Genomic DNA, 22,681 nt, shown 5'->3' on the forward strand with positions numbered 1-22,681 from the left:
CTTTTATAGTAAATGTATTTACATCTTTTTATTAATATATAAGATAGTTATTATAATAAAATAATCATACAACTTATTGTAATCACATAATTTCAGGAGCGAATTTTCTCATGGAATCACTTCAATATAATATAGGTATTATTTACAAGATATGTCTCGTACTGGGTGATTATTCTCTTGAGAATCGTCTCTCAAAATACGCATTTCTCATATTAATGTACACAAAGACAGAAATCTATTTACAATTTTTCACTACCACTGCTATACCGTCGTACCTCATGTCTTCTCCATTGCACATTATTATTTCGTTTTATTACTACATCTTTATTATGACAATAGCTATTATTATTATTACTGTTATTATTATAATAATTATTTCCTATCGATAGAATTGAATGATCAAGCTTTGAGGAACGTCGCAAATTGGTCGGACGAGAGACTTGGTTTGGATACAAATATGTAAATAAAAGGGGAGAAAAAAAAAACCCATTCTGCAAAAAATGGAGAGAGATTACAAAAGAATTGAACCTGAAGTAGGTAGTACGAAGAGCGTTCGATCGAGTGTCTCCTTTGCTGAGCGATAAGGAGCAAGAGAGCGCGCGTGACTTTTGGATGGAATGATGCTGGAGAAGAGCGCCTAGCTTAGCAGATGGGATCCGCGAGAGGCTGCATTCTCCCACAGGGTGGCGTCCACTGGCTCACCGGATGCGTCAGCGATCCCGGCGTTGTCTGACCGTCTAGATTAGGAACCACGGCTCCGGAAGCAATGCCGGCCCCCGGCGCGTACTTGTTCAGAGCTTCGGCCTGCAGCGTCATTATCAGCCGGTTGGCTGCCTGTCTCTCCGCCTCCCTTTCCTCGGCTGTCTGGCGTCTAAACGAAACGGGCAATCAGTTAAAAGTGTGGAAAATCCATATGTTGGGTGGGTACCAAAAAAACGAGTACAATGAAAACAGAAAGCGAGATGAATGACGGATGTTGGGAAGAAAATATAAATAAGGATGGAGAACGAGAGAGGGAGAGTAATATGTAAGGGAGGAATTAGAAGTGACTAGCTACTAGGTATACAGCCGTTGGGGTGGAAAACAGAAGGCAAACGCAATAAAGTTAATCTGATTGCCTCCCGTGGGGTAAACGAGCGGCGTGGCGTGCACCCGCGTATATATATATACAAGTAGCGGGTAGACGGACGTGTCTGTTTTCTAGCGCAAAGTTCATTAGTGCAGGGAATAAGAAAGCTAGATGTCTGGGCATTACGTCGCGTTCACGGGATGGCAAAAAATTCCAGTTTGCGCTCCAGTCATGCAGTTGGCGCGATTGTTGCATCATTTATATTATATTCCTTAAAAAAAACCACCCCCTCCAAAAAAATAGAAAAAAGAAAACCAGAAAAGTGCCGGGGAAGTTATTGGATAACGGGCCAATAATGTATACGTAAAACGTGTGAGGAGGAGGAGGAGGAGGAGGTGCGAGAAGGCGGGCAAGAGAGATAGTGTATATGGTCGGGAGGAGGAGAAACGAGGACGACGAGACGAGAGGGAGAGCAGTCACACGTGTAATAGTATATATAGCGTGCGTATGTTACGTGTGGTAACACCCATAGGGTATGAGGCTCTGCGAAATGTAATTGACACGGCGGCTTCAATTATTAACTGTTAGCCACGTTAATTACTCCCGCCAGTCCGTAGGACCAGCTGCTACCGTCACCGTGCCATCCATATACCTATAAAAGAGGGGCGTCGCTTTCTCGCAATACCATATTAAGTATATTACCTACATAGGTATACGCACATCTCAACAGGACACGCTACTGCCAAATGTATGTTATATATGTTTGATGTTGAAACAAGCGTCGAATTTAGCTGTACACGTAACTGTACTATAACAATGAAAAAAAAAAAAAAAAACCTGCATCAACAACTGCGTGCGATGATGATTTTTTGCCAGAGATATAGGTGTAATTTGAAAAGGGACAACACGTTGTCGCGCAGCCACCGGTCTTTTTATTCCGACTTCTCTTTCCTTATCTTCTTCTTCCCTGTCTCTCTTTTTTTTTTCTCTTTAGATGCCGGCCCAGTGCGTACACGTGTATGGGTACTCGTACACACGTAGGCAATGTAACGTGTGTGTATATACATATATAGCTAGTTGAGAGGAGGGAAACCAGTTTGGCTCGCCAACTAATGACAGACAGCGGGAAATCACCGAAATACACTCGATGTTGAAAACGAACAACGAACGAACGTCATCCCCGCGACTACATTGTCAAATCTCTCTCTTCTCTTTTTACTTTTTTTTATAGTTGTACACAGCCAAAGTAGTACTTGGCAACTGTCAATTATTGCTTTTCCATTTGCCGAAAATGTACAGTTGACGCCCCACTGGTCGGAGACCATATAACATACGGCTCGAAAAGCTGTAGAGCGGATTTCCCGCTACTTATGTCTGTGGGCACACTTTTTTTTTTTCTTTCTCTAAAACCCACGGGTACACCTACGTGGGTAAATTATAGGTGTACAGGGAAAACAAAGTAGGATCCTTGGAGAGGAAGGTGAAAAACGCCCTCGACCGGCGAGATCGACAGATTTCGCGAGCGAGCGAGGGTGGGAGATGATAATAAAAGTGTAGATCATATAGGTGGCAGAGGAGCGAGTTGGACAGGCCGTCGGGAGAGGTGAAAAATATATATTTATCCGGAGCTCTCGTAGCACCGAGGGGGAGAAACGATGCCGATATCATGATCGGGAGATGGAATTTTCTTCCTCCCGCGAGTCCGTGCTCCATATTTCATCGGCATCCGACCGACTGCAGGCTGCGCGGATGTCTGCACAACTCCATCGAAACACAAGCGCGCCCAAACCCCTCCTCCGCGGAGCTTACACGTACCGCATGGGTATACCTACTTAACAGAGGGTTCATTGGGAAGGTCCCCCTCTCTGCAGGGGGTCTGTCACCTGTATATATACATATACACATAATATATGTACAAGTAAGGCCGCGTAGGAGAGGAAACAAGTGTTGGAGCATTCACGGGTGTGGTTGTACACACAGGCCGCGATGAATATTTCAGAGGCACCGAGTCGGGCTGTACCAGAGCCAAGCGCGCCTACTTTGTATGTGTATATATATACGTATAGGGGAGGCAGATCGAAGAGAGTCCGCGCTTGACACTTTAAAAGCACAAGGAGCGAGACCGAGAGGGGCCAAGCTGCATTATGTAGTGGGACAGGACTAGGCTGTTAGCCGGCTGAATTATTGACCGAGTATGCGTGTATGCTGGTAGTAGATCCTCCTCTGGCCCACGAGGATCCGCGGCTCGACCTGTCGTACGTATACGTATATATATATATACAAGAATGCACCGCGCCACCTCGTACACGAGAGGCCCAAGCTTTTAATCCGAATCACTGCTGCCGTGCATTCTCCCCCCCGCCGCGCTTATCGGTTGCTCATACTCGCTCGGCCGGCCGGTATTTTCGGCTCCTCGGAATGAGCGATAAGCCCGGGCCCCGGCGCGCTATTAACATTCCTTCCAGCAGCGGTGCCGACCAATCCCTCCCCTCGGCCTCACTTGCTCACTTTCATGCTTCCTTTCATTCCCCTTATTCACTCCAATTGGTGAACGTTGTATATCTTTTGTGTGCAACTAGTCCTACATCATGGATATACCCCTCGCTCGATGGACTTTTTTTTTTTTTTTTTTTTTTCCCCTTCAGATGTTAGGACAGCTATGGGTGTGCATGAACATTTTGTCAAAGAAAAGTGTATGTGTCATTACCTCCACTTTGTCCGTCGGTTTTGGAACCACGTTTTGACTTGGGCGTCCGTCATCTTGAGCGACTTGGCCAGGGCCGCGCGTTCGGCCGAGGCCAGGTACTTTTGCTTGTGGAAGCGCTTCTCGAGCTCGGCTATCTGGAGCCGCGTGAAGCTCGTGCGCGGCTTCTTTCGCTTCGGTGGTGTTCTGTTTTGGTACGGGTGCCCGATGCGCCGTGGAAACGTTCCGGCCACTGAAACACAAGCATAAGTTTTACTTTCCTTGCGCTTGCAAATGAGTAATAAAATTAAAAAAAAAAAAAAAAATACCCCCACTTTTTTTCGACTCTTTAAATAAAAATCATCGTTCATCCCCTTATTTTGTCTTCAAATTCTCTATCTTTTTTTCCGACATCCGTTAATCACGCTACAAACCTTATTTTTGCACATCTAAAATTGAAGAATTTATTCAATCCCAACATTTTTCAGCCTATTCGAAATTCATTTCGCTTGAGAGTTCTGTAAAATGATCTATATGAAAATAGTTTTATTTACGTAATTTTAGCTACCTATTTTTTTTTTTTATCGTACGGGGATCCAAAGATCACATTCTGTCGTGAGACATGTAAAAAATTAGCCTCATTGTACATACATGAATGCACATATTATAATAAAGATATGTTAAATATTAAGCTTTCAAATAACTCCAAGATGATTCGTTGCAAATAAATTAAAAAACAGTTTTTCAAAAAAAAATTCATCTCAAGTATTTATTACTTCAAACCATATTGTATTGATACTTTTTAATTCTTCTAAAAAAAAACAAAAAAAATATTTCCAAACACATCCGAGTCATTTTATTATTTCATTACTCGACAAACAATTCCCACTTGGTTTATAATGCGCTGAAAAGCACGTGTCTAAAGCACATAATATATAATCCGACTCTGTTCACATACCCATAAACAGTACCTACTCAGTCAATTTCGACGTAAACGTACATGGATATGCATTTAAAAGCGTAAGGATCGCATGGGCTGCATATGTAAGTAATCGCCCTTTCATGCTGGAAAGCTTACATGTTGTACACGTATCGTTCTCCCCCCCCTGCACCTATTTTGCAGCTCTCGCTTATTAGACTGATAATCGGACCGGCGGACATTACGGTCGTTACATTATATCGCGCTGGCTGCCATTGCCGTTGCCTTTCTCTCCTTTTCCCTCGCAATACCCACACTCGCGCCCATACCTATATATATATATATGTACGGGTACAAAACACTCCTATCCCGCGGCTGCAATGGCTGCAGTAGGTCTGTACGTATACACTCCCTTCCCCTTCCGAGCCGTTTGGCCGTTCTTTTGCTCGCTCGATCTCGTAATTCACTCGCAATTACCTTCGTAGAAGCGGATGCACGCTCGATAAAGCGAATCTCACAAACGAGATCTACAGGTATATTACGAGCACGTGAGCACCAGAGAGGCCAGGATTATTAATTTTCCCGTGAATGACTTTTCGACGACGCTCGTTATTGACGTTGTCCCAAACCGGCTCTCTTTTGTCCTTTTATTTCACGTTTAGTGATTAGGTATACCTATGACATAGGTGCCGTACACGACATGTTTTGTATATAGGCACGTATGTATAGATACTGCGATAGGTAAAAGTGCAACGCGAGATGGCATCTTTTGCTCGCCCTCCTCCTCTTCTTCAATATATACATGTTCATTTAGTTCAGTGTGCAAAAGCAGTAGGTAGGCATGTCGATTCACAGGCCATATAATGCAATACATAATAATGTACTGCAGTCACCTCCTCTCTGCGGCAAACCATAGTGGCAGCGAGCATCGTTACACGCGGATCGCTGCTGATGCAGCTTGTACTTTTTTTCACAAATTTCGTGGTCTCTCCTCCGACGGCTGCTGTGGTACCGATGGCCGGGGCACGCGTGTTGCCGCACAATTTTTTTGCTCCACTCCCCCCCACCGATGTTTCATACTTGCTCTTTCGTCTTTTTACTTTCTCTGTTGCAAGATGTTTGTACCACTATAGTATTGTGTATCGGTACACCATAAGTATTTTGATGGAGGAGATCGATGCAATCGAACTATACTGTGTTTTTTATTTTATCATTTGATAATTCTCAATTTTTTTGTAGTAATATACATAATATATATAAGTTCTACTACGAGTATCTGAAGCAGGAACAAATTAATAATGTTTTTTTTTTGATAATGTATACGTTTTGTTCAAAGATTAATTAACTTTTGCATTGAAATAAAAATTTCAGCAGCCCCGTATTGTTTTTAAGCCATGAAAATGTAGATACGTCAGGCGAACCACGTATATACTGCAGGGAGGCCAATGAAATAAAAATAAGCGACGACAAGAGCTGCGGACATGGCATGTATAGACATTTGGTCGGCTTGGGTTACTCAATAAAACAAGAAACCAGCCCCTGGCGTGTATATACGCGGCGGTAGATCAATCATTAACTATTCACACACGATGAAATAATTTATTTTCGGCGGTTCCGTTAAATTTGATATTCCCCTCTGTGGGATCCGAATTAACGACAATATTCAGCCCCGTTTACGCTTCGCCATCGATTGTTTCGTCTACATATTTAATAAAAAAAGAAAAAAGAAAAAAAAATTGGTCAACTAGTTATCATCATTTGACGACTTATTCACTACGTGAGAGAGAGAATAGCCTAAATCCGTTGACCCAGTGAGCTTGAGACGTAACCTTTGTTGCTCTAGGACCATCATCTAATTGGCAAGCGTAGCTCGCTTCGTTGTGGTGCATGACTCAAGTTGAAATAATAGTCGCGCAGTGACGAAATCTCCTCCAGTCTGGTGCACTCTTTAACTCGGTGACTTCCAACAACAACCAAGTCTCACTGCAGAGAGAAAAAAGGGGGGCGGGAGGGAGAGAGAGAGAAAGTCGTTATTTTACCACGCTCACGTTTTGCTCGCGCTAATCGACTTTGTAGCCTTCAAAGTAAATTGTCTTTCGCAGCTAGGATTACCCGGCTGCACTGTGTATACCGACATAATATACGAGAATATGGGATAACTAGGGGAATGCCACAGTTTTGCATGCCCCAACGGTGGCTCACCACCACTACCACCGCCACCTTCTAGCACGCTAGCTCCTTTTGCTTGTTCACGAGGAGAGAAGCTAGAGCTATTATTTGATGGTTTCGGTAAACCGAGAATTTTCGCAAGACCTCGGCCTGCTTATCACTCGACGATGACGAAGGAAGACGCGAAGGTCGTTCGCGTCGATCCGTGATTTTTCTTCTTCGGGCTCTCTAGCTCTCTGGTCACGAATGAGATTCGCCACAGATTGACGGATGAAATAGCCAACAGTGGTAATTTGGAAATTGAACGGTGCCAAGGGTGCACTTGCTGCAACAATGGAAATTGCCAAAACGCGCATATATACGTTTTTATATGTATATATAATATATACTTTTAGGATCGGTATTACGACATAGAGTTGGTGCATGTATACACTCACGCGCAAACAATAAGTAACCGATGATGGCTGACCATGAGAGAACAAGGAGAGAGGGTCTTTTTGCTCGTATATGTAACCAATAATACCTGCACATTTGTACTCACGTTTTTAGCGGCACAAATCGCGTGCGCAAACTGGCTGCCTGCAGTAGCATATACCTACTCGGTCATGTAATTCCACCCCGAGGAGAGTTGGCGCAGTTCGTTATACCTGTACTATACCTCTTTCTCTCCCGGGTAACACGTATATATATATATTATTATGTACCTAACTACCTACACACACTAACTCCGCGGCTCAATCTTTACGAGGGACATCTGCGTGTAGATGTGCACCTATACAACATGAACATGGAACACGTGAGCCGCATGCGTGCATCCACGATGCGGCGGCACGTAGGTATACGGCATGAGGAGGAGCAAACGCGAATTTATAGGTACAACATACATTGCATAAGTATTATGTATACATGTATACATCATGTTACGTGTCCTGCAGTGTACTGCAAACACATGCTGATATGAAGAGTATACTAACTATACTCCCGACACCCTTCCGGGCGTGGCTTGTTCTCTCTTTTGTCCGAGAGAGCTTCTTTTTTCTTTTTCAATCCATATAACGTGGCAGCAGCAGCAGCAGCAGCTGGGGGCGAAAAGAGATGATGGCTGGCTCGGCGGTGGCTTGCATTATCGATATTACGAGGCGTCGATAAAAAAGTCTCATAAAATCAAGCAAAAACAGGCGCGATAAAAGTTGTGGCGGTCGCGCGCGGGCCTCTCCATCCTGCATACACCACACACACGCACACCACATACCTCCTATAAATACGTAGTGACTGATGTATACAGGTATACTCGGTGGTGGGGTGTGTTTATATACATTTGCAGGGGGTCGAGGTGTGCCAACTTTATTGCGACACTCGCCAGCAAGTCATTGTGGGCCAAGACGCTACGCGCGCGATGCATAAATATGCCGGGCCACCCCTTACGCGTAACGTAACAGTGGGGGAGGCCTCGAGCATGAGGCGAGTTGCTCACCGGGATGCATATTTAAGGTCTCCGAAACTTTTGGCCTTTTAATACCACCGGGGATCGGGTGCATTATTTATACTAAATTTGCTCCTTCGCCGGCGCCGCGTATGCGTACAACCTGCCCTCCGCTTCATCCCTCCCTCCTGTTTTTCTATAGTTGCGGGTTCGTGTGTGTATTACATATACGTATGTACACGTGCACGTAAAATAAAGTGCGACCGCAAAACGCGAGCGCCTCCGCTGCAGGCAAACACAATCCGCCGAGCCCTTCTCCCGAGTAATTGCATTTTTCATCCGGTCCGGCTGTGCGATACGTGCACTGCCGGGATAATTGACAAAAAAAATTGCTCCCGCTCCCCCGGCTCCGTTGTGCCATACATTGGCAACTTTGGAGGCAAATTGACACGCGCCCGCGAGCCAACGGGGTGGAAAAAAAAAGCAAAATAAATCAAGTGCAAAAAGTGGGAGCAAAAAAAAAAAAAAAAAGAATCGTGAAATATACGCGCTCCAGCCGATGGACGCGAGGGGCGATTTCTCCGGGGAGTTTGGAAAAATCTGCGAATCCAACGCGAAAAACACCGGTCGAAAAAAGTGCTCTCCCGCCGCTGCACCTGCCCCTTCCTCCTTCGCTTTTATTTTATTTTTTTCATACGCCTGCCCGCCCCTGCCATCGCACAGTTTACATCAGGTAATCATTGTAATTGCGTCCAGCCCATCGCGCGCGCCTCTGCACTGCTGCAGACCCGATGCGTGTATATGTGTGTACCCGCTCCGAGTAAATTCTTGTATATAATGTGCGTTGGGAAAAAAAAAAAAAAAAAAAAAAAAAAAAAAAAAAAAAATCAAAACCCACACGGCACAAATGAAACGAAAATTGCTCTAATTGAAAAGTACGGAAATCCTTATTAGTATACCTATAACTACTATCTCCGACGTGATTTGTACGAGTGAAGAAGACTTTGAAAATCATTTGGCATTTCAGGGTGTAAGTGTACAAGATTTCTCCCGGCTTATCTGGACAGCCGTCACGTTCACATTATTTGTCGTCCGGCTTGATCGAAGAGTTTTGCTCTCCCCCTCCTGAGAGAGTGATCCATTCTAACGTGTATATGTATATGGTAATTCGTGGCGATAACGCTCGTCTTATGATTAATACAATCCGCATGGGTTTTGCTATATTACTTTATGCGCTGATATCTGTACGCGCCATCGGATAATTAATAGCAGCTCTCGATTAATTTAAACAAGAAAAAGGAAATTGATAACTCGATGGATGTATCTGGGAATTCGAAAGCTTACATTATACATGACAAGAACATTTTATTCGCGGCATTGGTAAAGTTAGCATTAAAATTAAACGTTACAAGTACTTGATTACACATAGGTACCTTTACCCTTTCGGTGCAATGTCGAAAATTGCACCAACCGACCGTCGCCCGCGTATCTGTACTTACACTTTTTCTTTTATTGCACTTCATGGAAAACTGCAACGCGTGAGTTAACGCAAGTGATGTACATATAGTTATATTGTAGCCTTTTAAATAAAAGCCGGATTCCTAGAACTCGCGGATTTTTATTCGTTTTCTCGTAATTGTTGGAGCTCTTTGCTTTTATCGAGCGATCTTTTTTTTTTTTTTTTTTTTTTTTTTTTATCGGAGCTGCAAAGTCAAGATGAGCGATAACAGTCAACCAGTGGGGTCAAAGACCAACGCCCTTCCGGTTGTTGCCTGTATCCCATAAAAATTGTATGCTGGAGTAAACAAAAAAGGTTTGTTTTTCACCCCAACAATTTCCGAGTTACCCGCACGGATTCAGGACACACGTCCAATGAGCTCTGTGCCACCATCAGCAATACATTATGTGTGCGTTTACGTATATGGGTACTGCAGGCGTTGAAAAGGAAATTTCATAATGTATCAGCACAGCAGCGGACGTGCGGTCGGTTTATTACACATCGGGCCAGACAGTGGTACAGCCGGGAGGGCTTACGGAGGCAATCATCTCGAGGAAAATTAAAGCGAAGTCGCGTTAATTATTTAACTTGGGCGCGCTACGTGTACGTGTGCCTACGTGTGGATACAGGTGGTAAGTACAGCCAACCGGGCGGCCCGATGATGGACGACCGAGTTGTTTGCTTGCCTGTGCACCGCCTAAATCCCACCCCACCCCCCCTTCACCCGAACTCGGTGTTAACTTGATCAGTCAACGCGCATAACGCGCCTACGTGTATTAACCTTTACACACACACACACACACACACACACGGGGATTCCAGTGGGCTCCCAGCCGCCCGGATTAATTACTTCCAGCGCTCGGTTCTTCCAGCCGCTGCTGTTGCTCCTTCGTTATTAATTATCGGATATCCAGTACAACGCGCAGCGCCTTCCCTCGACACCTTTCTTCATACTTTTTTTTCCGTTCCTACTCGTTGTATCTATATATATACCACGCTTCGCCGGCTCGGCAAATTGTCCGTAGATCCTCGTCTCGGTGCCTCCGACTGCCGATCGTTTCACCAACCATCGAAACAATCCCCATCCATAAAATACACACACATACTTTGAAAATGTCCAATCGCCAGCTTGATGGGCGATACGGGATGGCCGTACCGTTACTTACACTTGTACAAGCATACCATTTGTATACATAATATATAATATGTATACACGTAAGAGAATTTGTAAACTAAAGCCCGTGCACATTGCCGTACAAACTTTATTTTATGCATCAAGTGCTCGCGCACGTATCCAACATTTTCGCTAGACGCGGAAATTTGAAATTAAAGATCTTTCGGGAGTGCGTAGGTATATTGTACATATATACACACATAACAGCTATATATTATACGTGTGCATTTGTAATATACATATGCAGCAGAGACGGAAAATGTTTTCCGCGCGTGCAGGGAAATATTATTCATGTACAGCCGCGCGAGGGCAGACGTATAACACGTGGCCGGGCTCTCTCTCTCACTCTTTCACCTCTGCGGAGGTTGTTGCGGAGGCACTTGCGGCTCATCGTCGGAATTAACCGGCAGGCCTCCCCGAGGTTCGTGCGTAGTTGGCGTGGGAAACACTACTTCTTGGCAACTCTACGCGCGTACCATGGCATGTATATGCATGTGATGTACACCGATCGCGAGTGGCGATAATGAGAAGAAACCGAGTTGGATTAGATGGATCGCGAGAATAAGTATAACTGGATTTGCTCGGAATATCCTGCACCAGTCAACTAATGGAAAAAAAAAAAAAAAAAAAAAGTACTTTGATTGCTTTACACGCCAAGAGGCTGTACAACATACATGGAGTATAGCTGTGTTGGTTGGTACCGGGCGGCAGATGAGCCGTATATACACAGGTACTGCCGTTGCACCGTGCAGGGGCCTCTCTTCTTCAGGTTTCGGTCACGCGATGACTTTTTCTTCCCCGTTCTCGGTACCCGGTTATCTCGGGCCCGAGGCGCTCTCTCTCGCTACCCCCTCCGTGAGGCTGTATCGATCCTCCTCTGGCTCCTCGATCCGTATATTTTTCGGGAGAGCCCCATGGCCGCGCACTGCCTCCGCGTACACTCGACGACGTTTCGCTCCCTCCACCTCCTCTCGTCTTCGGCCCCAAATGAATGCAAAGTGCCGCCTATGGCTCCGAGAATCCGGGGACCGAGGCCCGGGAGGGGCGTGAAGTACAAATAATAAGTATACATAACCATAATAACAACGCACGCACCAACACATGCATGGGCGCGCAAGCGCGAGCAAAACAAAAAATAGGAAAGAATTTGTATTTCAAAGCTACCTGCGCTTGATCCTCCGAAGGCTCTGCTGATTTCTCGGTCGCGGCTACTTATGTATACACCATGCTCTGTTGCTCTGTTATTATATGTTTATCAGATGTTATACACAAACTCATTCCAAAGAGCTGGAAGCTACCCGGCTCCTCTCGCCTCCGTACAATATACGCACGCACACGAGCTCGCTCGAGAAGAAAAGAGGGATATATAATGAGCAAACCCCCCTGCGCGCTCCCATCATACATATACATATATACATGCCCAACCTCCACCTGTACATAATGTGTAACGCAACAAATAGGTGTGTAGGTATAATGTATATACATGTTTATAATATATAACGTGCTCTCGGAGCACCGGCAACGTTTACCGGGAAACGAGCGCGGTACGGTGCGCATATCGGCCAATAATGGCCAGGTCCCCTTTTCCTCGAAAGGCAATAGCGCTTTACGCTCATCTTGTGTATGTATTACTTATACACAGTATAACTCATTCTTTGCCCTCATTCCCCCCCCCCTCCCCGACAAAGTGCCTGCAGTACAAGTACTTCTCGCGCGCCTTTTCAGCGGTAACAATTACTACCCCCTCCGCCCCTGTACTTACTAATATTCACTCGAATCAATTGCCCGTAACTGCTTATATATACATAGGTATATGTATAAGCGTTCAATCGACATCGTTGTCAACGAAACCCCTTGATACGTCGTGCCCGTTCCCCCACTCCGCTGTCACTCCAGTATTGGCCCACGCATGTAACACACACCCATTTACAACACCTCCGTGACACCCGCACCCACGCGCAAAGTAGGTCTTCATTGCGGGTTACGTTGCGCGTGGGCTGGAAACAAAGGGGTGCGAGTACCGATCGCTTACGTGCTGTCGATCCCAATTTTGTTTTATTTTTTATTACGGAGATCCAAACAAAACACAATATACGGTCACAACTACCGGGGTGCCGTTGACCACGAGCGCGCACACGCTGTGTATACACCTAGTGACACTTACCGGCTAGTCGGTCCTTGAGGTGCGGGTGCACCTGGAGCGGGTGGGCGGCAAGGTTGGCTAGAAACCTGGCGGTGTGCAGTCCCGCGCTGGCCGCCGCGGCAGCAGCCGCCGCCGCTTGTTGCTGCTGTTGGCTGGCAGATCCCAGAGGACCGAGAGTTCCCGTCGCCCAGGGTGGCATGAGTCCCTGGGCGCCTCCGGGCGGCCTGTGCGCTGGCACCCGTATCACCCCGTTCGAGTACAACAGTCCCGAGGCACCCGGGAAGAGCCTGAACGGCGCAAGCAGGTCCGCTGCCTGGAGTTGGCTGGACTGTGGTTGCTGGTGCTGTTGCTCCGGAGTGCTGCCCGTGTCGTCGTCGTCCCTGTCGGAGCAGCGCTCCGCCTCGTGCCCATCGCCAGCTGTCCAGCAGCCCGTCCAGCTGGGGGCACGTTGAGCCGACTCTTCCTCCGGGGCGGGCTGGCTGGGCGGCTGCTGCTCCAGGAGCCGGCTTATGCTGAAGGGGTGGCTGGCGCGGGTGTAGCTCGTGGGCGGCTCGCTGCGCAAGAGCAGCTCCTTGACTGGAGGGGGCGAGGGGCAACTTGGGCTACCCGGGCAGCTGCGCGAGTCCGAGTCGACGTTGATCTCCTCCGCGGCCTCGTCCGGCTCGCTGCTGCCCTCGCCGCCTCTCCCCGACGACATCCCCCAAGACTCGATTGGCTCGATGCTATCGTTGCGTCTACAACGACGACGATGACGAAAACGACAACCGCGGCACTCGACACTTTTTCATGCTGCTCGCGATCTCCTTGCTCTTTAATTCTCCCTTCTTTTTACTACAATGATAACGATGCACTACAGGATATATATATATATATAATTATGTATATACACACGCGCGCGCGGTACTCGGGACAGCTGCACGCGGTCCGCTGGCTCGCGCTCGAGTGCTGCTTTAGGCCCCGATACGAGCCGTCAGCAGAGGAGGAGCAGGCGGGCACACGCGTCGTCGACGGAGAGCAGAGCGCGGCCCCCTCTCGCGGTATCGCCTCCTCCGATCCAATGGGCGAGCGCCCGGGCACGCCCCCAACGGCCTCCCATTGGCCGGCCGCAAATTGATACGTATTTAGCGCTCGAGCGGAACACGGGGCCGCTGATCGGGCTATGCTCTGGGATATAACTGCCGGCGAGGCGCTGCGCCTCCCCCCGCGGCCAGCCTCCTCTATTATTTATACAATAGCTGGCGTGCACACATCCGCAGCTCCTTTGCTCCCCCCCCCCCGATATCATCCTCTCTCTCTTTCGTGCTGGCGCATCGGACGGGGCTACAGCGCCAACGACTACCAGGAGGACTTAATTATCGCCCAGCGGAGCTTGCAAGCTCGGTAAAATGGTGCCCAGTGATCCCCGTACCGGGGCAATTCAATCAGCCGGTCAAGCTCCTGGCCTCGTTAGGCTCTCGTTTGTATCAATTTGACCCCGCTGTTTTTTCCCCGCGGCTATTTCCTCGTGCGCGCGAGCTCGGCTCATCGCGTCATTTATTATTTGTCACGTGTGTGCCCGACCTCGCTTGGCCGACGAGTTGTCATCTCGGTTGTTTCTTCCTCCCCACCCTTCGTTCTTTCGAATCTCTGGTGGAAATTAATTTTAATCTTCGTTGGTACACTTTGCTTCTCGATCCTTCAGCGGCGTTTCACGTGATTGTGTTTATTCTCGTCGATTCAAAGTGGGCACGAATCGATCGGGCAATTTGTCGCACGTAGACGGTCTCTGATTTATTTTGCTGATCAAGCGCGACTCTAATTTCGTCGCTGAATTCATACCTTTGGGTATAGTCGCGAGTCTACTGCGTTTAGCCTTCTCTTGCTCCAAAGCTGGAAAAATCTGATTTTGCATTATCGATGATGCATCAAAAAAAAAAAAAAAAAAAAACATACCGCTTGCAATTAACGGTGCTCATCTTTTGTTAATAGGCATACCGAAATGATAGAGAAAGAAGAACAAATAAAAAAGTATGGTGAGAACGAGGCTGGTTGTGCAATCGAGTCGAGGGAAGAAAAAAAAAAAAAAAAAAAAGAAAAGAAAGGAAAACAGAAAATAGTAAAAATGAATAAACCACGCAGGAGAGTAACCGAGAAAAATCGTGGCTAATGAGGGAGCCCTAAGTGATTGAATATTGCGTTTGGTACTCCGCTCACGAGTCGCTGTTGTTTTCGATTGCCAATCCACTTAAGCGCGAACAATGAGAAACGCGAGCCAGCGGAACACGTTGTATGGAAGAACCAAAGCAAAGCTCGTTTATAGGTGTGTATAGGTATCCCCTACCTCACCTATTCTCTTCCCTATGGTATATGTATATATATATGTACACCCACGCAAGGTAATACGCTTAATACATGGGTGATGTATGCGTATGCAAGTAGAGCTGCAGCTTCAGCAGCTACATTGATGCACGTGTAATCATGAATCTTGTACGGGTTGTGTATAGTATGCATGCAGGGTTGCGGTAACAAAACAACAACGGCAACAATCTGCCGCTATGAGAAAATTGCAAAACTCGAGCGCCTCGCGCGTATCAGCCCCGGTATTACCATTTGTTTTCTTTGCTATCATCTCTCGTGCAGTGCATGCTCTCCATATTATTTTCACTGACTCGGGTTGAAACGAAAAATAGTACGCTGCTTGCTGACTAATAGGTACTGCCTATATACACGTTTCTGTATACGTAGCCCGCCATGAAAAGTATATACCTACAAACGGTGAACATTCTTCTCGTTACTTCATTTTTTTTTTTTTTTTTTTCCATACAATTCTCTAGATACCCAATTACGCAAAATCACTACGATAGTGCATAAAGATAGATACGTCTGTTATGTAAAATATACATCACAGTATGGAAAAACAAATTTTTTATTCAAACGAGATCAACGAATTTCTTTTAAATCTCAATATAAATCGTATTAATGTTAATTCATAAAGTTACAGAAAAAAAAACAAACAAACAAAAAACGATTTCTTTTATGAATAAAATAAGGAAATAGAGTTATCTATAGTTATCTATTTAATTGAAGCTCATTCAGATTTCGATTACTTGACCGAGTATATAGATATAAAGAAAAAAAAGTTGGTATTCCACGCGTCACGAAAAATAGTCTAACCAAGTTTGCAAATAATTTACTTTAAGCAGGAAAAAAAGAAAAACGTGTGGCATCTTGGATGATAAAAATATACGATGCACTTTGGCGAAGCAGACTTATACCTCAAGGAAAAAAAAAAAAAAAGCAGCTCGCGCAAATCGAAGGGTGTATAACAGCGGGAGTTGTGTCTATATCCAACTATGGGGGGGAGGTAAGAGAAGGAAATAAAGAATGAAAGGATTGCCGAGTCGAAGGGAAATTCGGGTACGTGTCGCGATCAAGGATCAATTTAGGTGTCAGTTATATCCCGGCGTCACTTATACCCTAGACTATATATACTGCACTACTACGACAAGTGCGTCGACGACGACGATGGGGCTGGTTTTCACCAGGGCACTAATAATTCACGCTGCTCTTTACGGCAGGGGGGGAGGGGGAGAGAGAGAACGAGAGCCGAGATAGATGTCTTGCTTGTACAGAGGGGTGAGGCTATACAGCCACTCGAATGGCAAACGGAGCCAGAGTAACGGAGAGAAAAGTGTCGGATACATCCGGAAAAAAACAAAACGGGTGCGCTTTGAAAAGGGAACAATAGAGCAAAGAGGAGAAGAAAAACAAACAGAAAAATCGATAGAGAGGAGAATCCTCTTTGCGGAGAAAGAAGAAGAAGAAGAAGACGTGGTGACAGAGGAGGAGCGAATCATTTTTTATTCACGCCTCGAGAGAAAGATATTATACGCCTTTACTGCGCCTCGGCGGGGCCGATAGCTTCTTCTTTTCTCCTCCGAGGTGATGTTTCGCGCATCACCGGCACCTTGAAAAATAATGAGAAAAGCCAGCTTGTAATTTTCATTTGGCTCCATTAGCGCTTTATACCTGCAGCTCATTTAGCTCCCTCGACTTGGCCGTGAGGAGGAGCGGACAACTATTATACCCACGGAGTACCAAATGACTACCTCTGCTACTGCTGTTTATAATATTATTACACTGCTGTGCTGTACCAGCCTATTCTCGTCGTATAGTCGTCTAAATTAGACGCAGTTTTCAAGTGCCGCAAAATTTTCCCGCCGCGGCTTTTCATCACATTTAATCTCCTTCCAAGTGGAGCGAGACTAGGCCGACTCTCGCATCATTGACACGGAGACCCGTGGAAACGGTGTCCCCCGCACATACATGTGTGCTCTTGTTCGGAAGGACCCGTGTTGCGTGCACGTGAAATTGAAATTGCCGATGGAGGGTCGCGTGGCTGATTTGATAGAGAGAGAGAGAGAGAGAGAGAGTCCCGGATCGACGATGTATAAAACGTTTTTGTCAAGTGGCGCAATAAAATATTAAGGCCAAGTGGCAGCCGTGACACTTGCTCTCTCGCTGCAGGTTATATGTATATATACACACACACACACACTGCCTTTGAAATTCCAATCAAGGTTCCCCGCCACGCACACGCTCCCAATGATTCCCGCGAGACTCTCGGCCCGAGCGGTGGGAACAGGGGTGCGCTGCACACTCGCAGTGGTCCTAACTGATTAGGCTGGCCCCGCCAACTCGCCCGATCAATTATTGAGCGCGGACTTGTGCCTCACCCGGTCACCCGCCGCTGCCCATTAAATTGGCCCACGGTGGCGTTTCCTCGTTGCACGCGGCGTGAAAAGACCCGCCCGGCGATAAAACGAGGGAAGGAATCATCCCCGCGGGACCCCACCGGATTTTTTCTCTCCTCCGGCTCGACAAAAGTTTTAAAGTGAAAAGCTCGGCGCGACTCGTGCAGCATTCATACCCTCGCCCGAGGAAACTTTTTACGGCTCCTCGAACGACACGTCGCGGCCGCCGATATATAAATGGGAAGCTGTGCGTATAGACGAGAACCGCAGCCGGCGGCGTTACGGCTCCTCCCATCAAAGTTTCATTCGTATTAGGACACTCTGGCCGAGCAGCGCCAGCAACTGCAGTGGGCGTGAAAGTTGCAGTAGACCTCGGTGGCACCGGGTGCTCGGGTTATCAATTTGTCGCTTCGATTCGCTGCCACTTTCGTCTTTTCTTTTCTTTTCTTTTTTACAGTATACAAGTACAATTCTCCGGCGAAATACAATCGGGCATTTCTCATCGTACCGATCAGAAGCGTGTGCAGTATAATACAATGGTATGTACAATACGAGGGCGGAAGGATGTGTTGTCGAGAGAGAAACTCCTGGAGGGCTAGCCGACAGAGTTAATTTGGGCCGCAATCAGTGTGCCGGGGCTGTGCCACAGTTACGTGGATTAACCTGCGCAGTAATATTCGGGGGAGGATTTACGAGGTGTATGTAATACCGTGGCCCACTGCTGGCGTATAAATCAAGGGGTAGGTAGGTAGGTCCGATCGGTTCACCTGATGCTTCCACGTAAAACACCGCGAGGTTTCCAGGCGCCCGGGAAGAATTGAGTAGAATTTCATTAGCGCGACGGACTCCCGGCTGGGGCAGAGAGAGAGTGAGAGAGAGAAAAAGGTATACATATATATAGAGGGGGTACAACGGAGTGGTAGTCTGGTTAACGTCAGGCGCGACCACTTAGCCTATTGGAGTTTGATTTATCTCGCGTGGCTTTAGGGCCACGGGGCTCCTCTCGATTCCGTACACTCTATTGTGATTCCATCGCGGTCCCTCGTTTCTCCGTGTATATATATATACCACCCCCACCAGCACGAGGCTCCCGCGTCGCCTTTGCTTTGTTCCCCCGAGCGCCCGACGCCACCGCTGCTCTTCGTAATTTTTCTGCCCCCCCCCCTACCCCCCTCCGAGCAATAACATTCCTCGTGTATATATGTGTATACGTACCCGGCTCTTTACTCATTCATCGGCGCAGCCCCGACGCCGCGCACCTTCAATAATCAATGCCTTACGCGTGTATCTTTTACCTCGATGTCTCTATAACGAAAGAGCTCCGACGCGAAATGGTATTCCCGGGGACTTGCTCTCGCCATAATATACTCCTGATGTATTTAAGCTATTTTTTTTTTTTTTTTTTCAACTATATACAGGTGTACCAGTTGGTGCACAAAAGTAAATTTCGCATTTCACTGAATTTGAAAGGTAAAAAATTTCCAGCAGGGGGGGATTACGGGTAAGGGAGGGAATTGTGAAAAATGTTCCGAGAGAGGAGTCAGCGGAAACACGGAGGCAACGGCGGGCGGCCATGTTTTCATTACGAGTCGTAATGTCCGGTGCTCGATCACACGCGTCTTCCACTTCCTCCCGGGGACGCGGTGATTTTTCACGTGCTCCTCTCCGGGGCCGACCAACTCTCGGGGGCCCCGATTCAATTACCCGCCTCCTATTTTCCATTGTACATCATATCTTCTTCTTCTTCTTCTTCTATCGTATGTATATAGAGTTGTACACATTTATACACCTATACGATCTTTGTCTTGTCGATTTGACTGATTATACTCAACCGTACGAGTACAGTTAATTGCGCGTTGTCGAGTCGCATCCAGAGAGAGAGAGAGGAGGGGAGATAAAAATTTTCACGGAAACGGTTAATTGCGCAAGTTGCCTATATCTATAACACAGGCATGCAGTCCAACAGCTGTGTATACGAGTGCAATTGGCCAATTGAATGGCGCGCTCAATATCATTTTATATCCCTCTCTCTTTCTTCTTGTCTCTCGTCTCGCGGAGACCGGCCATTATGATAAATATACACATACCTACACATGGCAATACGTATTATAGTGGTACACTGTACTATATGGAGGGTATAAACAGAGTTAGCTCGTAATATTTGTAATGGGCATTGCAAGTATCGGTACTATACCATATATATACGTATCTATACATACTCGCTAGATTTGTATAATAGCTCAGGTGCGGATACGCGGCTCTTATTAAGTTTTTTTTTTTCTTTCCCCCTGAAAATCCACTCGAAGCTCTCCGTTTCTCTTTATAATCGCCGTGCATGTGCGCTAATACTATTACCGTAAATTGTACTCTCCCCCTCTCCTTGCCCACTTCACTGGCTCTCGGCAGAGATATTTCCACACTCTGTATACGCATTATAAATTTCCTCATAAAGGAGCTTACTTTTTTAAATTGTACCTGGATATACGTGCGATTCTTTCCCTCATCCTCCTCAATTTATTCGACACGGCCGGGTACCTACGAAGCTATACACTCAGCGCTATTACTTGACGAGACATCACGCAGGCAGGTATGTTTTACATTGTACTTACTTGCTACTGTTGCGATTGGACATTGTACGCTTTAAACGTGCAAATGGCAAAAGTTGGAGAGGAAATGGGAATGATGATTTAGCGATGAAACTTGCCACCGTATGATGGCAAATTAGGGCCGAGCGTGACTTTCCCACTGCGATGGAATTTCTTTGTCGATGCGTGTTAGGTGCATGTGTACGTATACCTGTGCGCGCGAGCGAGAACAATGAGACGAGGTGGCGACGCGGCGACTACGCCCCACGCGCGTCCGAGGCTGCGCAGAGCGTCTCCGATAATGAGAGATTAAATATTGCTGAATCTCGTCTCCCGGGGGACCAAGGGTAAAGAGAGACGCGACTGCTCCCTCCTCCTCCTTGTGCCAAAAACAACGAGCGTTCCTTTGTTTTACGGCGCGACGTGAGCAGAAAGCGACATGGCCGCGTTTGCTCTTTCCCCGTCATTTTATCAGCATAACTCGAGCCGAAATTATTGACAACTCGGCTCTCTTTTTGCCCATCTCGTGCAATTACTCGGGGCCCTCCCCCGTCATTTATTCATCCCGCCCGATTGCAGTCCTTTTTCCAGCCTGCACGCCATGTTTAATTAAATGCAGCGCGCCAGAGTCGATACTTACGCTTGTACTCTTTTTCCTTTCTTTTTTTTCCCCCCTGAGCCCTCCACTGCAGCAAAAGAGCAAATTCCTCGGGTATTACAGGCTCCTCCTCGGTTCGACGGGGCCGCAAAGCCGCAGAGCCGCGCTCGTGATGAACCATCAAGTGCTTGATGCCTGCCGTTCTCACGTTTAGAGCCCGCAAGACTCGTAAACAGCCTCCTCCTCCTCCTCCTCCTTTTCTGATCAGATTGGACCTCTCGTTCACACTCGTGCACCTACATACCATGTATATTACATATACATATATATATATATGGTGTACTGTATTGGCTTGCCAATCTACACACATGCGATCTTGTGGATCCCGGCCTAATTTCGGTGGCCATTATGAAATTTAAATTTCAAACTCTCTGGGCGCGCGGGCAATGGAGTCCCCGTACGGATTCCTCGCCTCGTGCCGATTGCACCAGTTTGCTCAAACGCGCATGCAGTCTCTCAAACTGTAGATACATGTATAGCTAGCCTCTGGTCGATGGTTTCTGTTTTTTTTTTTTTTTTTTTTTTTTTTTTCATCATCGTCTCGAGAGATTTAACTTTCGAAATTCTTCCCGAAAAAAAAAAAAAAAAAAAAAAAAACGAGCGATTTGCTGTAATCACATCTTTGAGATTTTGAATTTTCACGGCACATGGCTCTTCGGGCGGTGCATGCGTGCAGCGGCTCATCGTTTACAAAACGATGCGCGCGGTCGTCTCTAAATTGTTCCAATTATCGTGTCTCTCGAATCGTCCAAGTCCAGGGATACACACGTACATATACATGCCTACGCACCACGTTATATGCACGCCCATCACCAATCGTTTTCTCATTTCCACTTTGAGAAATCTCGAGTGGAACTTTGCTCGTTTTGTATAAAAATTTACAATAAAGAAAAGAAATCTCTAGCTAAATTGCACGCGTTTATCTTGCTTCTTCGTCTCCTTCTTTGGGTAATTATTGTGATTTTCAAGCATCGCGAGCTCGTTTTGTGCAGTCATGCAAAAATTGAAGAAGAAGAAGAAGAAGAAAAATCAGTCGGATATCGTTACGTGCACGTGTGCAAAAATGGCGACTAGGTAAGTCGAAATGGCGCAGAAATTCAATCGAAAGCCAATGAAAATTGTTATTGATCGAGGCGCGTTGCGCAACGCTTGCGATGGACGTGTACATATTGTACGTACACAGTCACAATTAAAACGAGTATGGAGTAAATGATGATGATGATAATGATGATGAAACGTACTATGAAAAATTGCAGGAGCGCGGATAAAAGATTGAATCGATGGTAATTTGAAATTCTAGCGTCAGATTGAAGCAATGATGTCATAAAGCTTCCGAGTGGGGAGGAAAAAAAAAAAAAAAAAGAAAGGTAGGTATATGTAATAACAATGAAAAGGGGACAAGTAAATGAAAGTCAAAGTATGTATAAGTAGTAGTATTTGATCGAATCGAGCCGCCGAGGATGGATTACCATAATTGTGTTTCGCCAAGTCCTTGAACGCGCGTATGTACGCGAGCGAGAGGGAACCATATGGATGTACCTACATAATATTATACACGTGTCCAGTTGTGCAGTATGATGTAGGTACGTGATTCAATTTTTCCCGAGTGAGATTCTTTGTGAGCCGT

The 22,681-nt window shown here is 46.4% G+C and overlaps 1 protein-coding gene across 1 annotated transcript; it reads right to left on the minus strand.

Annotated features, from left to right (window-relative positions):
- Positions 1 to 642: 642 nt before the first annotated feature.
- On the minus strand, positions 643 to 13,775 carry C15 (homeobox protein C15). The gene is made up of 3 exons (XM_014357922.2): positions 13,100 to 13,775; positions 3,777 to 4,005; positions 643 to 871 (listed from the first exon to the last, which is right to left on the minus strand). The coding sequence occupies exons 1-3, from the start codon at positions 13,773 to 13,775 to the stop codon at positions 643 to 645; spliced, it is 1,134 nt and encodes a 377-aa protein (XP_014213408.2).
- Positions 13,776 to 22,681: the final 8,906 nt, after the last annotated feature.

This window comes from Copidosoma floridanum, unplaced genomic scaffold (genome assembly GCF_036245765.1).
Source record: "Copidosoma floridanum isolate Cflo_tuat_1 unplaced genomic scaffold, Cflo_Japanese_pri ptg000021l, whole genome shotgun sequence".
NCBI lineage: Eukaryota > Metazoa > Arthropoda > Insecta > Hymenoptera > Encyrtidae > Copidosoma > Copidosoma floridanum.